General features: G+C 40.8%; 1 protein-coding gene across 1 annotated transcript in view; it reads left to right on the forward strand.

Annotated features, from left to right (window-relative positions):
* Nucleotides 1–15,454, forward strand: part of man2c1 (mannosidase, alpha, class 2C, member 1) — a 96,882-nt gene extending 81,428 nt beyond the window's left edge. Inside the window, exons 19-23 of the mRNA XM_048617022.1 lie at nucleotides 4,278–4,387; nucleotides 7,895–7,974; nucleotides 11,717–11,868; nucleotides 12,250–12,353; nucleotides 14,265–15,454. Coding sequence (XP_048472979.1) covers nucleotides 4,278–4,387; nucleotides 7,895–7,974; nucleotides 11,717–11,868; nucleotides 12,250–12,353; nucleotides 14,265–14,376 — 558 coding nt within the window. The 3' untranslated portion in view covers nucleotides 14,377–15,454. The remainder of the gene's footprint in view (nucleotides 1–4,277; nucleotides 4,388–7,894; nucleotides 7,975–11,716; nucleotides 11,869–12,249; nucleotides 12,354–14,264) is intronic.
* The last annotated feature ends 2,503 nt before the right edge of the window (nucleotides 15,455–17,957 follow it).

Genomic DNA, 17,957 nt, shown 5'->3' on the forward strand with positions numbered 1-17,957 from the left:
ATCTCAGATTCTCCAGCATCTGCAGTTCCTACTATCTCAGCCACTGAGATTAGTTGTCCAAAGAGAGTTCAGGGTTCATATCCTGAGAAACACTGGGACAGCTATTTGTTCACTTGGGCTGGGAATAGAGAAGGAAAAGAGCAGCACTTGATGACTTTAAATATGGCTTGATGATCTTAAATAACCTGATGTCATGAAAATCAGCCAGATTATATGAATAGTTTAGGAGTAAGAGACATTGATTAAGACTAAACTGAGCAACCTGTGGACTGGAGATGGTAGAGTGCATTCATTCCAGATAACTGCCTTACTGCTACAGCTAGCAAAAATCTGTGCTGCTGTTCTTGTGAAATAGCTCTGTATGTCAAATGCCTGTATTTGGCCACAGGATGTTTAACACAGGGTGTGTTCAGAGCTAGTGTTGACTTGTTGAAAATCAGTGACTCCACCGTTCTATTCAATTAGTTCACATTGAAGGAAAAGAGTGAGAGTAATTTTTTTGCTGGGGAATATGTATGAGTCAGGCCTACAGGCTAGAAGCTTAACTGTAATTGAACATGTTAATTCCAAAGCAACTGATGGGAACAGAGGCTATTTCACTGACTCAGGACCATTCAAATGTGGTAAGACAGATGAATTGCCATGGGATTCCTGTATGGAAAAGTAGCAGGAACCAGAAGACCAGTAAGGTGCCTGAAATTCTGCTTCAGAGATGTTTGCAAAGGTGATTAAATATCAAGGTGACTAAATATCAATTTTTCATACTAGCCAATAACAGAGAAAAATGATGACATCATCCATGTATCCTAATGATGAACCGTGGCTACAACGGTTTGGCAACAGGAGCTAACCCCAAAAATAACAACCCATAGAGATGCCTGATAACTACCTCACATTGTGGCACGTGTGGCTGAAGTTCCCTCATCCTGATGGATTTGCTGCATATCCATTATCTCCTGCAGCTGGTAGTACCCTAGTGTTTCTTCTCCTCATTTGTTTTGCATAATTAAAATGTCACATAACTTTTTCCTACTGTGTTGATATGCCTTGGACTCTACATGAACAGTCACTCTTCTTTCCTGATTTGTCCACTCTGGGATCTAGCTGGCAAATATCGATGAAGGTACTTGTAGAGGATTTTGCATCATAAGCTAGTACAAAGTGTACATGCAGAGGATTGGACTCTGTAAGATTGTACTGAAATCATTGCTTTCACATTTAAAATGTCTGTTTTAATTTGGCCTGAATGATGGAGCTATAGTATCCAAATGCTGGAAAATAGTTTCGGAAATCAACATTTATTTGGCAGAGAGAGATTGAGGTACTCTTCTGATGATAATGTTCAAGATTTGTACCCCACTAAAACCTTCAAAATCCACTCCTGGTGTAATTTTGTGTTCTTAATATTTTTCACTCTAATGTGGCAGGGTGTGGGTGTACTTTGCTGTTTAAGTCACTGACTTGTTTTCATATGTCATATGTCATAGTCAGGGCTATTGACCTTTGTTGGAACTCCTGGTTAGCTTTTGCAGATTTGTGAGATTAATTGTATGGAGGATGTTATGTTGCTCTGTATGTCTGCAGATTGTTTCCCTTTTTCGCACTGCATTTGGCTGTGGCCTAAGTCGATCATTCAGGCACAGCTCAAACATTTTTGCACCACTATTTGTTGCTTCATAATTGTGTTGCCATATATGTCTCCCAGACAAGTGAGTTCCAATCATTGGTATTCATAGAGGTTGGCAGGAAGATGAATTAGATCATGGTCTAATTAGGCTGAAATGTTCCTGTACTGTTGGAAAAGCTACATATTTAGAAGACAAAAGCTGTTCTCGGACTGCAACAGGACCCTTTTCCCGGGGTGGTTAAGTAATCTGCTGCTGTTACAATCACCTGCAGCCATACTTTCTCCTTTGTAATTCCGTTATTTTTGAGGACATTCTAGTTGACCTAGTGAGATCTGTTGATGTCGTTTGAGAGAAATCATTGATCTGGCACTGTGAATTAACATGTGCTCATTCAACATGCATGGTCACTGAAGAATCCTGGGTTTTTGAATGTGTTTATACTCAAGCTGAGGCTAAGCAGGTCTCCTGGGCCACTTTCTACAATGCAAACACCTCTAGCTTTGTTCTTTTGAACTAAAATAACTTTTATAAATCAGCTAAAACAACAACTTGCATTTTTAAAGTGTCTTTAGTGGAGTAAAACATCCAAGAATATGCTTCGCAAGAGATTATCATCAAAATATAACACTGAGCCTCATAAGGAGATATTAGGAAAGGTGACCAAATGCTTGGTGAAAAGAGAGAAATTTTTAAGGGATGTCTTAAAATACAACAGGGCGATGGAGAGGGTTAGAGGAAGAATTCCAGAGCTCAAGACCTGTCACTGATGAAAGCCATAGAGGAAAGCCAAGGTGAAGATTTGTAAAATCATGCATTGCCAGATCAGGAATGACTGTGAGTGACCTAACACACAGATAGTAGCTAAATGGATATAAGTGCATGTTAGGGTATGCAGAGCGGAGTTCTGGATAAGCTTAAATTCACAAAGGGTACAAGATGACAGCATTTCAGTAATTGAGTCCAGAGGTACCAAAGACGCAGAATGGGGGTTTCAGCTATGGATAGAAACAAAGCTTAGTGAAGATCCTAGGCAAAGATTTGAACTTTGAAAATAATGATGAGAGTTTTTAATAGGTCAGCTTGAAAGCAGGCTTTGATAGAATTGCAGAACAGTAGAACCATTGCAACCGCTAGAGGAACCTGTTGCAGTTCCTTTGCTTGCTATCTCATTTTACCAGGATTAAGATAATTTTTATCTTAAATCCAATTTTCACCCTTCCTGTTGAAACCTGGGTGTGTTGGACACCAGCCCTCCTCTTACCCCATCACTGCTGATATTTCTTTTGGGAAGCTAGTTACTGAGTGCTGGCAGGCTGTGGGGACATCACAGCCCAACTCATTCAAACCTCTGTGCCACTAAGGTTTGAATAAGAATACTTGGTGTTCATTTTGTCATCTGGGAGTACATTTCATATGTTTTTCTTTGCAATTATTCAGCAGTTCCTTTTCATTACTCCCACAGCTGATAATAAATTGCATGTTATTCACTTTAGCGTCATTCTTTAACGTATGGTGTTGAAATGGGCGTTTAGCTGACAGTGCATGAAGGAAAGGGAGTGATACTTTGTCAAATTTCTCACTACAAGCACTTGCCAAGCAGACTGTTTGGGAAACAGCGACCATTCTTGACAGGGAGGGGCATAGGAGAATCAGGGAGAACTACGCCCCACCGAGTTCATTATTACTCAGTTACTACTTTCTGGTTCTTGCTGATTCGCTGGAGCAGCCCCATGCTTTGCCAGTGATGATCGCTCCATGCTGCTAAATTCTCGATGTTGCCCTAGAAACTGTGCACATACCACTAGAGGAAGGAGGTTCAGGCAGTATCACAGTTTATCTTCTGTTAAACATAATGTTCAGCACAGAACAGGCCAGGTGGCCCAATTGTTCAGATTCACAGAATAATAGACTTGTTATTGCACAGAAAGAGACCATTCAGCCCTTTTTGTCAGTGCTGGTCCATCCACCAAAACCACCCCATCCTTACAATTGTTTCACCATTTGCTCTCTTCAGGTTCTTGTCCAATTCCGTTTGAAAATTGTGATTGAATCTGCCACCACAATCCACTCAGACGAGTTTAGCCATTCATGGCGTTAAAGAAGATGTTCTTTCTCATGTGTCATTTGCTTCTTTTGCCAATCACTTTACATCTTTGTCCTCTGGTTCTCCAGCCTTTGATTAATGGGAACTTTTTCTCTTTTTGTACTCCATCTAGACACCTCCTGATTTATATTGGACATGAACTTCCTATTTCATCTCCTCCCTGTTCAGCATAGCCTCCTATTCCTTTCTTCCTAATGCACTCAACCAACTTGGACCTTCCCCTTAAATATATCTATTGTTCCTAGGGTAAAGGAATTACATTTTTAGGACAAATTGCAGAGTTTGCATTTATATTCCATTGAATATTGAAGGTGAAGAGGTGTTCCAGTTGAGATGTTTAAGATCCAGTGGTCAACCAGGCTTTCAATCGAATGAGATATGGAAGAACATTCTCCAATTGGTCTCTGACACAGTAAATCTGCCCCTTCTCCTGATTCGAGAAATTTAAGTTAATTTGGAGATTCCAAATGGGCCTTGGGTTTCCAATCCCGAAATGAGATGCTTCATTTTAGCACAGTAGAAAATGACTTTGTTTTATCTCCTAGGTCTGGGGGCACAAGTGGGCTGATCTATCGGAGCATGGCTTTGGTGTAGCATTACTGAATGATTGCAAGTATGGATACTCAGTGCATCGCAACATAATGACACTATCCCTGTAAGTACTCGATAACAATCAGAGATTTATCGCTGTCAAGGAAATGGTGCTCTCATAATCTATAGGCCTGCTCAGATAAGGAAATGTTTCTTGTTACATAAGTGGGAATCTGATAAAATGCTCCTGTAGTGCATTTGATTGAGTGAGTTTGAAAATTTTCATAACGGGGCCTGGGGCTTTAGTTCCATCCCATAAAAGAAATAGAGAGTACTGATGAAGCAGTTTGTATTGTTTAAACGTGCAGTGGAATTTATCCTTAGTTATATTTGTAAATAGTCTATGTTAGCAATACAGTATGGATTTGGAGGAATACAACAGGTCAGGAGACATCAGAGGAGCAGGAAAGTTGGCGTTTTGGGTCGGGACCCCTCTTCAGAGAAGGGTTCCGACCCAAAACATCAACTTTCCCGCTCCTCTGATGCTGCCTGGCCTGCTGTATTCCTTCAGTTCCATACTGTGTTGTCTCTGACTCCAGCATCTGCAGTTCTTGCTGTCTTATGTTAGCAATACTTTGCTGTCCCAAGCAATATCAACTACAAATCATGGTGAGTTATTTAACATCAGTGTGTGTATAATGTACTGCATTGGCTCCATTCTCTGTTCACTGTGCAGGCAGCATCAGAGGAGCAGGAAAGTTGATGTTTTGGGTCGGAACCCTTCTCTGAAGAGGGGTCCCGACCCGAAACGCCAACTTTCCTGCTCCTCTGATGTCTCCTGCCCTGTTGTATTCCTCCAGATCCATACTGTATTGCTAACATAGACTATTTATAAATATAACTAAGGAATGAGGAACTGACTCTGCAAGCTAGGCCCATTGTGAAATTTCATGCAATACTCTAATGATTGCAAGATCTTTGTACACCTTCAAACCAGTCAGCACAGCAAGCAAACTGAGGTCTGTACTTCAGTGAGTGAATGAGATGAAGGCTTTTAAGACCCCCCAGAATTCTCAGATTCTGGGCAAAATGACTCTGAAAACATTAAGGAGCATTTGGGTGAGTTGTTTCAGGAATAATGGAATCAGGCAGGAAAGTCTTGGATGACAGATGGAAAGTCAGAAGATTCTTTATCACACAGTTTTTATCTATAAAAACCATAAGGAATTTGGGCTGAGTAGAGGGGGAGAAACTATTCCCATTCATGAAAGGGTGGAGAATGAGAATACACATGTTTAAAGTCAAAGAAACTGAAGTAACATGAGTAAAAACCTTTCAATGCAGCAAGTGGTTAGGATCTGGAATATTCTTCCTGAGAGTGTGATGGAGGCAATCCAATTGAAGCATTCAAAAAGGGAATTAGACTGTAGAGGAAATTCAGAGAGCTAAAGCAAACGCAATGGGCCAAATGGCCTCCCCCTACACTGTAACAATTCTGTGATATGTAAATGAGGGGCAGAAATGTTTAATTGAAGCCACAGGCGTTACCTATATCATGACAAGTCACTGCCCTCAATAACTGCCTCAATAACAGCCATGTCACCTCCTGGGAGAGGCAAAAAAGCATCACATAAATTAATAAGGGAATAAAAGTAAATTCCATTCTCACTACCTGACGTGACCAGAACTAGTCCAGGAAGTCGCATGGGCTAAGCATTACATATAATAGCCCTACTGGGTAATTTTTGTCCCTGTCAGGAGCTGCTCCACTTCCCTCTTGATGGCATTGCAGAGTGTCAGCACCCATCACAAATTCTAGCACCTATTGTAGGCTCATTTCTCACTGGGAAGTAAACGACAGCTTAACATCAGTCCTTTCCAACATTTGAGTAATTTAAACACATGTCCCTGGTCTTCCCCATGTCTTTAACAGATCAAACAGTTTTAACAGAAACTGGATTAGTCTGCTATCAGCACTACCTGCCCTTTAAATCTGTATAAATCTCCATCGAACCACCTGTGTCCGCACTGCTGTCACAGTAAATAGATGACCCAGCGCTTGTCTGAATAACTCATAGCTTTCCTCTAAATCTTTTCCAAGGCCATTCTATTACTGAAGGGGTCTCGACATGGTGACCAGTAAAATCAAAGTTGAGATCTTTGTGAAACTACTGCCTGTGGTCAGGCCTGTGGCAACCTCGGAACTCAATCCCGTGGTGCCTGGACCTGGTTCAGATTTTTTTTCACTTCCATTAGTCCTTTCCCAAAGAAGCAATAAATGAAAGTTGTCTCTGTGTTGTGTTGTCTAGCATGTGCATACAGTCTTTATTTCTCCTATGGGACATAACCCATAACTGTTACCAATCTTGGACTCATTCATCAGCTGACATAGACGGGGCAGCGTCGGTGACTTGCTACATGAAAAGACTTGCCATTGGCCAGTTGTATATGGTTTGTTGGTATGTCAGAGAAAAAGTGGGAACTGTGTTTTGTATAATTGATTGTTGTGATAAATAGCTGAATGGCATCAGGAGCCACCATTACAGCACTGGATGACATTGTCTACAAATAAGTAAAACAAATTGAAATAGGTGATTGTTAACGTAATCCTTGATTAAGATAGATGTTGAAGAGTCTCTCACATTGTGATTCACATAATAAATTACTTCTGTTCGAGGATTCAACAAGATAGAGCATTATATGAATGCAAATATTATCTGTCCTGTGTGGGGTGGTGGTATATTCTCATTATCTGTGACACGTAATGGTATCAGCTGTTTGTCTGTACAAGATGATTCTATTCTCCCTTGTGTCACGTATCTGTCCAGTGTCTGTTTGGGCTATTGGAATCTGCTGTGAATCTGTATGGAATGATGGATCTGCTCTGAATCTGTGAGGTGATGGATCTGCTCTGTGTCTGTGTAGCCTGATGGTATCTACTCTGTATTTGTACAGAATGATGGATCTGCTATGAATCTGTATGGGGTGATGGTTTCTGCCCGGTATATGTACAGGGTGATATCAGCTGCTGTTTATCTGTGCGGTGATGGAATCTGCTCTATTTCTGCATGAGGTGATGGTATCTACCCCATCTTGTATGGGGTGCTAGTTCTGCTCTGTACAGGATGATGGTACCTGTTCTGTGTCTGACTGGGGTGATGGTATTTGCTCTGTGTCTTCAATGGGTGAAGGTATCAATTCTGTCTGTACAGGCTGATGGTATGTGCTCTGCTTCTGTATAGAGTGATAGATCTGTTCTGTGTCTGTACAGGCTGATGGCAACAGCTGATGGTATCTGCTCTGTTTCTGTATAGGATAATGTTATCTTCTCTGTATCTGTACAAAGTGGTATCTGCTAATGGTATCTGCTATGTAGCTATACAGGGTGATGGTATCTGCTCTGTAATTATACAGAATGATGGAATCTGTGATGTATCTAAAAGAGTTAGTTTACAGTTTATAGAAGTTGATATCAGGTGTGGGAAAGTAGATAGAGGGCTTCAAATATCAAACCTAGATTCAGACATCATAAATGATATGTTCAGTGTTCGAAATGTGTATGCTTCTGTAGTTAATTATTGAGAATATCCAGCGACTCTCCAATCCACCATAATTTGGTCTTTACTTACAGCTTGCGAGCTCCAAAAGCACCAGATGCCACAGCTGATATGGGCCATCATCAGTTCACTTATGCTATCATGCCCCATGCAGGTAAGTAAGTTGAAGTGGTCTTACCTCTTTCACCAATGAATATACATATACTATTACAGTATTTGCTTCCTGTATCTCCATTTTGACAGTAACAGAAGAGCAGTGAGTTGCACAGGGTACCATGTGAAAATATTGTTTCTACTTGGGATCTTATCTCAACTCGCAGAAATTTCAAAATAATTCACAACAAATGATGTATTATTGTGAATTGTAATGACTGTTAACAGACAATCTAGGTCAGAGTCTAATATCTTCTCTGACAAGGCCACGTCTAGCAATACAATACTGAACAGCCATCCTAGACAATTCTCCAATCCTTCTCCAATCGTCCAACCCACAACCTTTACGTTTGGAAGGTTGGAGCAAGAAGTCCATTGATGAACCAGACACACAGAGGCTCTGCATGTTGGCCTCCCATCTTTCACATTTTAAATCTGAGATCAATCCATAAGTCTGCTGTTTCCATCCTAACATGAACTCTCCTCCCTGGTCTTCCATGATTATATTAACTCGTGGCTAAGCAGAACCTCGCTGTAAAAATTCTCACCCTTGTTTTCAAATCCTTCCATGGCCTTACCCCAACTTATTTCTGTAATCACCTCCTATGCTACAACTCATCAATACTTCTTCAACAGCACCCTCCAAACCCACAACTACCTCCATCTAGAAGGACAAGGACAGCAGATACATTGGGTCACCACCACCTGCAAGTTCCCCTCTGAATCGTACATCATCCTGATGTGGAAATATATCACTTTAGTTTCACTGATACTGGATCACAGACCAAGAACTCCCTCCCTAACAGCACTGTGGGTAATCCTACACCCCAAGGATTGTAGTGGTTCAAGGTGGCAGCTCATCCCCACCTTCTCTGGGGTAGTTAGGGATGGGCAATAAATGTTGGCATGGTGACCCCCACATCCACTGAATGAATTAAAAAAGAACACCAAAATATCTGAACAAAAAACAGAAATTACTGGAAAAACTCAGAAGGTCTGGCAGCATCTGTTGAAAGAAAGCAGAGTTAACATTTTGGGTTCAGTGACCCTTCTTTAGAGCTTCTTCAGTTCTTCACTTCATCAGAGTTCTGAAGAAGGGTCAGTGCACCTGAAAGATCAACTCAGCTTTCTCTCCACAGATGCTGCCAAACCTGCTGAGTTTTTCCAGCAGTTTCTGTTTTTTGTGATCAAGATATCCAAATTATTCCAATTCTGGACACTTGTGTATCCTCGATTTTATTTACTGCCTGATTGTCTGCCATGCCTTCAGCCATCTCCTTCCATATTTCTGCCTCTTTTTCCTCTTATGACATGCTGTTTATGTAGCTCAGTGTCACACTGTAACTGTGACAGACATACTCTTGTCCTCCTTGATTTGTCTGCGGCCTTTAACACATCCTCCTCCTCCAGTGCCTGTCCAATGTCATCCAGCTGTGTGGGACTGCTGTCACATGGTTTCTTTCCTCTCTATCTAATCACAGCCAGATAATCACCAGCAATGGCATCTCTTCATGTTCCTGCACTGCTAACGCCAAGGAACAGTTCCTGCTTCATCTCCGTACTACAGCTTCTGACATCATCTGAAAGCAGGAAATTGGTTTTCAAGTGTATGCTGATGACCCCCAGCTCTATCTTACTGCCATCTCTCTGAATTTCTCCACTGTTGCTAAGTTACCAGATTGTTTACCCAACACTCAGTAGTGGATGAACAGAAAATGCTCCCAATTGTATATTGAGCCAAAAAGGTTGAGAAGGCAAATAGTGTGGATGACACAGAATCTGCAGAGGGAGATAGACAGTTTAAGTGAGTGAGCAATAACTTGGCAGATGGAATATAATGGGGGAAAAGGTGAGGTTATGCATTTTATGCCAGTGGAAGAAGACATCAGCAATGAGGGTTTAGATGTCTTGTGTGTGAAACGTAAAAACTAGCATCGAAGTTCAGTGGGTAAAAGGGGAGGCAGATGGACTGTTGACCTTTATTAGCAATTATTCACTGGAATGCAGAAGAATGAGAGGAGACCATATTGAAACATGAAGGTTGTTGGGGATTTCACAAGGTAAATGAAGATAGGGTTGTTTCCCCTTGTTGGAGAGTCCAGCACCAGAGATCATTATCTCAGAGTAAGAGGTCACCTATTTAAGAAAGAGATGAAGAGGAATTTCTTCTCAGGAGGTAGTAAATCTGTAAAATTCTTTACCACAGAGGGCTATTGAGGTTATTAAGTACATTCAAGGCTGACGTAGACAGGCAGGTTTTTAATCACTTAGGGAATCGAGGGTTATAGGGAAAAGGCAGCAAAATGGAGTTGAGGATTATCATCAGCCATGGTCTCATTGAATGGTGGAGCAGAATTGATGGGCTGAATGGCCTACTCCTCTTCCTATGTCTAATAGCCTCATGATCTTGATGTCATATTGACCTTGTAAAGAGTTTCCACTCACAAATCTGTGCCGTTATTAAGATTACCTGTTTTTGTAACATTACCCTTCTCAGCTCATCTGCTGCTGAACCCATCACTTAGATCTTTGTTATCCCTAAGTGTGACTATTCCAATGTTAGTTGGCTTTCCACATTCTACCCTCTGTAACTTAGAACATCCAAAATCCTGCTGCCCATGTCCTAAATTGCAGCAAGTCTTATTTCCATTAATTCCCATTGCCTAATTCCCTGCACTCTGGAATTCTGTCCTTACACCTCTTTCCCTGTTTGACCAAGTTTTTATCATCAAATTTGACATCTCCTTTTGTGGCCCAGTGTCATACTGTTTTATAAAGCTTCTGTAACTGCTTGGGGGAGTTTTACTACCTCCAAATCATAAAATATCATTTCAAATTGTTGTTAGAATTTCTGACAAACTGGTTAAAGTATACATGCAAAGTGACATCTCCATTGAATTCTGTACTTTCTGGTACTCGATTTGCTACTCTTCTGTTGAGTTTACCTTTGAGTTTTTTAATATGGTTAGACTGGAGGCGTGGAATGCTCTGTTAATACTCAATTTATCAATACAATTGTTGAATTTCTTGTCAATCCCAACTCACTGCGCACACGTCCCAATACAGACAGACCGGAGAAAGGGGTAAATAAAACCAAAGTACTGTGGGTTCAGGAGATCTGAAATAAAAACAAAAAGTGCTGGAGAAACTCAGCAGGTCTGGTAGCATCCATGGAGCGAGAAACTGAATTAACATTTTGACTCTGATATGAAGGGGTAATCAGGAATTTCTTTAGATATTTCTTCAGAAATCCTGACCGAAACATCAACTTTCCTGCTCCTCTGATGTGGCATGGCCTTCTGTGTTCCTCCAGCTCCCCACTGTGTTATCTCTGACTCCAGCATCTGCAGTTCTTACTGTCTCTTCTGGGGAATTGGGTCTCTTTTGCTGTAGACTTGTGGCACATATATTTACCAGATTTTGTGCAGAAACAGGACAAGTAGGGCTAGCACACTGGCTCAGGGATGAGCTTGTGATATTGTGGCTCAGCATGTGAATCTGCAGAGTGTTTGTGCTGTTGTCGAAACCTGTGACTGTTTGCAAACACCAGTCCTAACCTGACCAGAAGTTAATATATCTGACCCTGCAGTACTGATTTGAGTTTTGACCTAGGTTGGGATGCCTGACATAGTGATTTTGATCTGGCTGAGAACATGTTGGTGTCTATTTTTAATTAGTTGTACCCAGAAAAGATTTCAGTTGTAGTCCTTGCCCTGATGTGGCCTGTTCTCTTTCCCCCACAGGTTCTTTCCAAGAGGCCAATGTGATTCAGTTTGCTTACAACATTAACTACCCATTACATATTGTGCCTGCTGAACCCAGTGTCAGTGCTTCCAGTTCCTGGAGTGCTTTCTCGATCCAGTCTCCTGCTGTCATTCTGGAAACTATTAAACAGGTAATGATTGGAAATGTACAAACTGATCACGTTTTAAAAATCAATTCAGTAATGACATTGCTATGATTTACTATGAAATAACCTTCAGATGTGTCATGGACTCAAAGCTGTAGTGTTTTGTTGACTCTTTAAGTCAATCACCCTAACAACCTCTTTAAGTGATTGTGGTTTGAGCATTAAACTTCATGAATTTTGTCAGTGTTGCACTGTGGTAGTTACACACTTTGGAGGAATAGATTTTTTTAGTAGTTTTTTTTTAACCTGGGAAGTGAGAAGATCTGTAGGTGAAATACAGTGGGCAGTCCACGTAATGGATGCTTTAACCCAGTGAGAGAAATGAATATTTTTTACACTGATTATATGAATGTTTCTCCCCACCAGGCTGAAGACAGAAAAAATGCTTTGGTAATTCGGCTGTATGAGTCACATGGCAGCACCGTGGTCACATGGTTGCATACTTCACTGCCTGTTAAACAAGCAGTCTGGTAAGTGGCTGTCCCAATGGTCATGGGTCTAGTGTCTGACTGTTGTACTTTCAAGGTGTTGGTGCAGGCACTCATTAGAAATATGTTTCCTTTAATAAAGGATCCTTTGTGACCTCAGAACATTCCAAAGCACTTTCCAGCTGGGAAGCAAGTTTGTTTGAAGTGTTTTTGCTGTTGTAACGTGGGAAATGTAGCAGCCAGTTTGGGCACAACAAGCTCCCACAAACACAGCCACGGAAGAGGTGCTGGAAGAGTGAGGGACGGTTAGTGTTGTGCCATTATTTAAGATAGGCTGCTAGGAAAAGCCAGGGATCTACAGAGTCTAATGTCAGTGGTACGTATGTTTTTGGAGGAGATTCTGAGAGACAGGATCTACATGCATTTGGGAAGGCAAGGACAGATTAGGGATAGTCAGCATGACTTTGTGCTTGGGAAATTGTGTCTCACAAATTTGACTGAGCTTATTGAAGAAGTGACCAAAAAAAAAATAGATGAATGCAGAGCGGTAGGCATTGTCTACATGGTGGACTGGCTACGAAGGTTAGATCAAATGGGATGCAGAGAGAGCTTGCCAGTTGAATGCAAAATTGGCTTGACAGTAAGAGACAGAGGGTGTGGTAGAGGGTTGTTGTTCAGACTGGAGGCCTGTAACCAGTGGGGTGCCACAAGGATCAGTGCTGATTTGGATGAGAAAATAGGAGGCATGATTAGTAAGCTTGTGAATGACCAAAATTGGTGGTATAGTGGATAGTGAAGTAGGTTATCTAAAAGTAGAAGGGGGTCTTGATGAACTGGGCCAAGGAATGACAGATGGACTTCAATGCTGCTAAATGTGAGGTGTTGCACTTTGATAAGACACATCAGGGCAGGACTTACACAGTGAATGGTGAGTGTTGTCAAACAGAGAAACCTAGGGGTTCAGGTACATAGTCTGTTGAAAGTGGCGTCACAGGTAGACAGGGTGGTGAAGGAGGCATTTGGCACGCTTGCATTGGTCAGAGCATTGAGTACAGGAATTGGGATGTCATATTATAGCTGTAGAAGACATTGGTAAGGCCACAGTTGGAGTACTGCGTGCAGTTCTGGTAACCTTGCTATAGAAAGGATGTCATAAAACTGGAAAGGGTACAAAAGAGAATTACAAGCATATTAGTGAGACTAGAAGGTTTGAGTTAAAAGGAGAGGCTGGATAGTTTGGGTCTTTTATCTCCCCAGAGCGCGAAGGGTGATATTATAGAGGTTTGTAAGATCATGAGGGGCACAGGTAAGATGAATAGGCAAGGTAATTTCCCCAGGGTAAGGACACCAAAACTAGATGGCATAGATTTAAAGTGAGAGGGAAAAGGGACCCAAGGGGCAACATTTTCACACAGAGGGAGATGCCATATATGGAGCTGCTAGAAGAAGTGGTAGAGGTGAATACAATTACAACATTAAAAAGACATTAGGATACATACATGGATAGGAAAAGGTTTAGCAGGATATGGGCCAAACACAGGCAAATGGGATTAGTTTAGTTTGGATAAGTTATGCTGTAACACTATAACAGCAGTGTGATCTGTTTCAGGTTCTGCATGGGTAAGAATAGAATGTGTTTATTATACAAAGTGAATTTGTTTTGTTCTGACCATATACCAAGATTATAGGATATTCTGATCAAATGACATGGCGTATTAATATCCATTCATCCAGACTAAGCACAAAATTGCAACCAGGTCAGATTTATATAGTGAAGTGAAATGTTTGCAAATTCAGAATTTTCACCTTTATTCTTGGATTGTTGCGGGTTATGCAATTGACCCTGCAATTTAATTCCAATTCTATCATTATTAATGAATATGCTACTTCCTCCGTAGGGTCCCCTTGCTGTCGGAGAACTGAAGATTAAGAGTTATTTCTGCTGTCTTGCAGGTCTGATCTTCTGGAACAGCCCATCGGAACCAAACCCCTCTCCATCATTGACAGTCAGATCCAGCTTTCCTTCACTCCATTCCAGATCCGTTCCCTACTGCTCACTTTCTGAGCTATAATTGTAGAAAGTGGGACTCATACATGGTTTCTATTAATTTCTATTAATTAGTTTCTTTTTAAATTATCATTGAAATAGTTTCTAAATACAACACAATCAAGCATACTGTAGTAAATGAACAGCATTATTTAATGAAATTACCAATGCAAAAAAGGTATGTCTTGATCATTCCTTACACTTGTAGAGTGTGATTTGCTAGTTTTCACATATGACTGTAGGTAGACTGTTAAGATCTCAGCAGCAATAACAGCTAGTATTATACAGCATTTTTAACATAGTAAATTGGTTAAAGCTGCTTCTGATCTGGAGGTGATGGTGTCGAACTGGAGTGGACGAAGTCAGATGACACCAGGTTATAGTCCAATAGATTTATTTGAAATCACAAGCTCTTGGAGTATTGCCCCTTCGTCAGGTGAAGCTGCTTCCGTCATCAGTTAAAACTAGTGAGAAACTCAGAAGGGTGAACAAAACCTTGTTCTGAGGTAGGCTTCAAGCAGCACGTCAAGAGAGAAATTTAGGAAGGGAACGATAGAGCTGAGGTTCTGGAATATCGTAGAAGGTTACAGGGCCACATTTTAACAGCAGAATGAAGAAGTTAAAAATCTAGGCTTTTGACAATGTAGGTCTGTACGTAGGGGAGTGAAAAACGATTGGAAGTGATAGGGGAAGCTAAATTTTATGTAAGTTTAAAGACAGTATAAAATAGAAGGCTGGCTAGGGGAATATCGCAAGAGTCCAGTCTATATTTAACAATCAGTATGAGGATTTCAGCAGCAGACAGGCTGAGGTAGAGATGGGGGATAAGGCACAATCCACAACTGTTCCATTATTTTGGCTGTAGACCACCTGTCTCTGATCAGGGCAAATACATAGGAAGTATTTTCCTTTAGAAAACATTTGTACAATTCACCAGCCCAGGACAAAAGTCTACACACCTGGAGACTTCCCTCTAGTTTATTAAAACTTACATATGGCAAACTGTTTTCTAAAGATCTTTTTAATTAAAAAGTCAGTAAACAAATCCTATTGAGAATGATTAGTGGAATAAAATGATTTTTGCAATTACACAAAATGACTGAGTAAATACAGTCTTGATTTTTAGCAAAGTGCATAGAGAATAATGCATCAGCAACTCCCACTCTAAAACAGAAGTTATGGGGCACTTAATCTGGGAGAGGGTAGAAATTTGTAATTTGCACTTGATTCACACACACTGTCTCAAACATGCTTTGCAACACATCAGGGTGCACTAATCAAGTATTTCTCTATAATGAGGGAAAATAAGTCATTTTAGCCTCCTGTTTGGAAATATATAGTCACAGAACCTGTTCACACAAGCTAGAGGAATAGCAGAAGATAACTCAACAGAACAGAAAAAATATGGAAGAAAACAGATGTTTTCAGAAAAACCCAACTTATTCCATGGAACAGACTTTTATCAGAGATTAATCAGCTCAGCCCCAATCACTGACAGTTTGCTGGAAGTAACAGGTTATTAAGCTTGGTGGTGTATTACGTGAGGGAAAAGGCTTCTCTACTCCAGGCCTGGATGAGGGGAACTGAACTAACTGCTGGTACATCATTTCCCTTATTTACATTTAGCTTGTGTAGTCAGTGCTGCAACCAGCTAGAGATATGGAAATCAATTCAGGACCACAAGTTTTGATACAACAGATGCTGTGCCCATCACTGGAGAAATGGGAAAATGCTGCTGTGACTCCAGCTGCTCAAGGTCAGTCAAATAACATCAATGCACCAGAGGTTTATATCATCATGACAGGCATCGATAAGGTTAACAGCAAAGGTCCTTTCCCTAGAGTGGGTGAGTTCAAAACTAAGGGGCATATTTTTAAGATTAGAGGAGAAAGATTTAAAAAGGGACCTGAGAGGCAACATTGTCACACACACACTGGTTCATATGTGGAACAGTTACAACATTTAAAAGATAATTTGGCCAGGTACACGAATAGGAAAGGTTTAGAGGGATATGGGTCAAACACAGGCAAATGGGACTAGTTATTTGAGAAACCTGGTCAGCACAGATGAGTTGGACCCAAGGGTCTGTTTCTGTGATATATGACACTTTGGTCCCTTGCTGACATTTCTTTCCTTAAGCAAATATTGGTTTGACAAACCACTCCATGCAGCCTGCATGTTAGTGGTGAACAGTACAATGTTATGTAAACATTGGATGGTTGCCAGTGTGGTGACACAATAGTCATTTCCAGTTCATTGCAGGGATTACTGCAAAGAAAACAGGCTGAGATCTATACAGACCACTGTAAGCTGTGAGGGGTCCAAGTTCCATCAGGGGAGTTCCAAGTCACATTTTAAATAAGTCAAAGTATAATGTAAAATAATATTTATCCTGAGAGTAGAATAAAATGCATCCGGCAGCTAATGTGGCCAGTCCTTTAAGCCCCAGATTTAAATACACACAAGCACATAGACTTAATGGTGACATGATGTTTAGTTTTACTGCTACTGTGACTAACTGCAGCAGTAATTGACAGAGGAGCAATTAAGTCAGGGACACATCTTCAGGCACGAAGGAATTTATGGAACAAGTTACTTGATACTCATTGAAGCAAACAGAATAACTGGGTCAAGAACATCAGTGTATTTGTGGTGTTATGCTATTAAAATATGGGTAAAATGGTCATTAACTTCTGACAAAATCCAAAGGAAAAGGCACATTTTTTGTAATATACCATTTCTTTAAGGTAATGAAACATAACATCCTCTTTCACAATATTGTATGCTCCACTTAATTGCCATAAATGAAAGCTCAGGAAACAACAGCATTAAAGAAAACATCTGGTTGTCAGGAGTGCCCAAGTGCCTTGTGTAATTAGTGAAGGATGCCCCTAAACCACAGAGGGTGAACAGGAGCATTCAGCCAACAGAATGGATTCAAGTGATGGGACATGAAGCACAAAACTGTCCTATTTATAAAAGATAGACACACAAAACAAACCAGAGTGAGAGATCTAAAAAGCTGCAAGGTTTAGATTAGAGGTGTAAATAGTGGGGGAGAATATACAATAAAAGGCAAGCTTGCCATAAAATACTAGAGGTTAAGGATGCACTCTAATTAATTACAAATGCTTTAAGTTGACCAAACTCCTCAACTATAAACCAGTGTTACTCTGACAGCCAGCCTCTGCAAGTCTGTTCAGTGGGTAAACAATCAGTAAACTGTTGGATTGAACTTGAGACCACATTATTCAGAATTTTATCGTGGGGTTTTTGTCATCTCTGGCTAATTGGGGCAGATTTACAGCACAGGAACAGCCTGTTTAGCGCACCAGTTGTCTGCTTGTGTTTATGCTCCATACAAGTCCCCTTCTATCAGAATGGAACTGACATGGGTCAAACATATGCTATATGTACCATTAAACGTGGGATGAATGTGGGATCAGCCATGATCTGAATGAATGCTGGAGCAGGCTCAAACGGTCAAACAACCTAGTCCTGGTCCTATATCTTACAGTCTTATGGAATAGACCAAATGGGAAAGGAGATGAGACAACAAGGTGCAGGGCTGGATGAACACAGCAGGCCAAGCAGCATCA

The sequence above is a fragment of the Rhincodon typus genome, chromosome 36 (genome assembly GCF_021869965.1).
Source record: "Rhincodon typus isolate 14 chromosome 36, sRhiTyp1.1, whole genome shotgun sequence".
Classification (NCBI taxonomy): Eukaryota; Metazoa; Chordata; class Chondrichthyes; order Orectolobiformes; family Rhincodontidae; genus Rhincodon; species Rhincodon typus.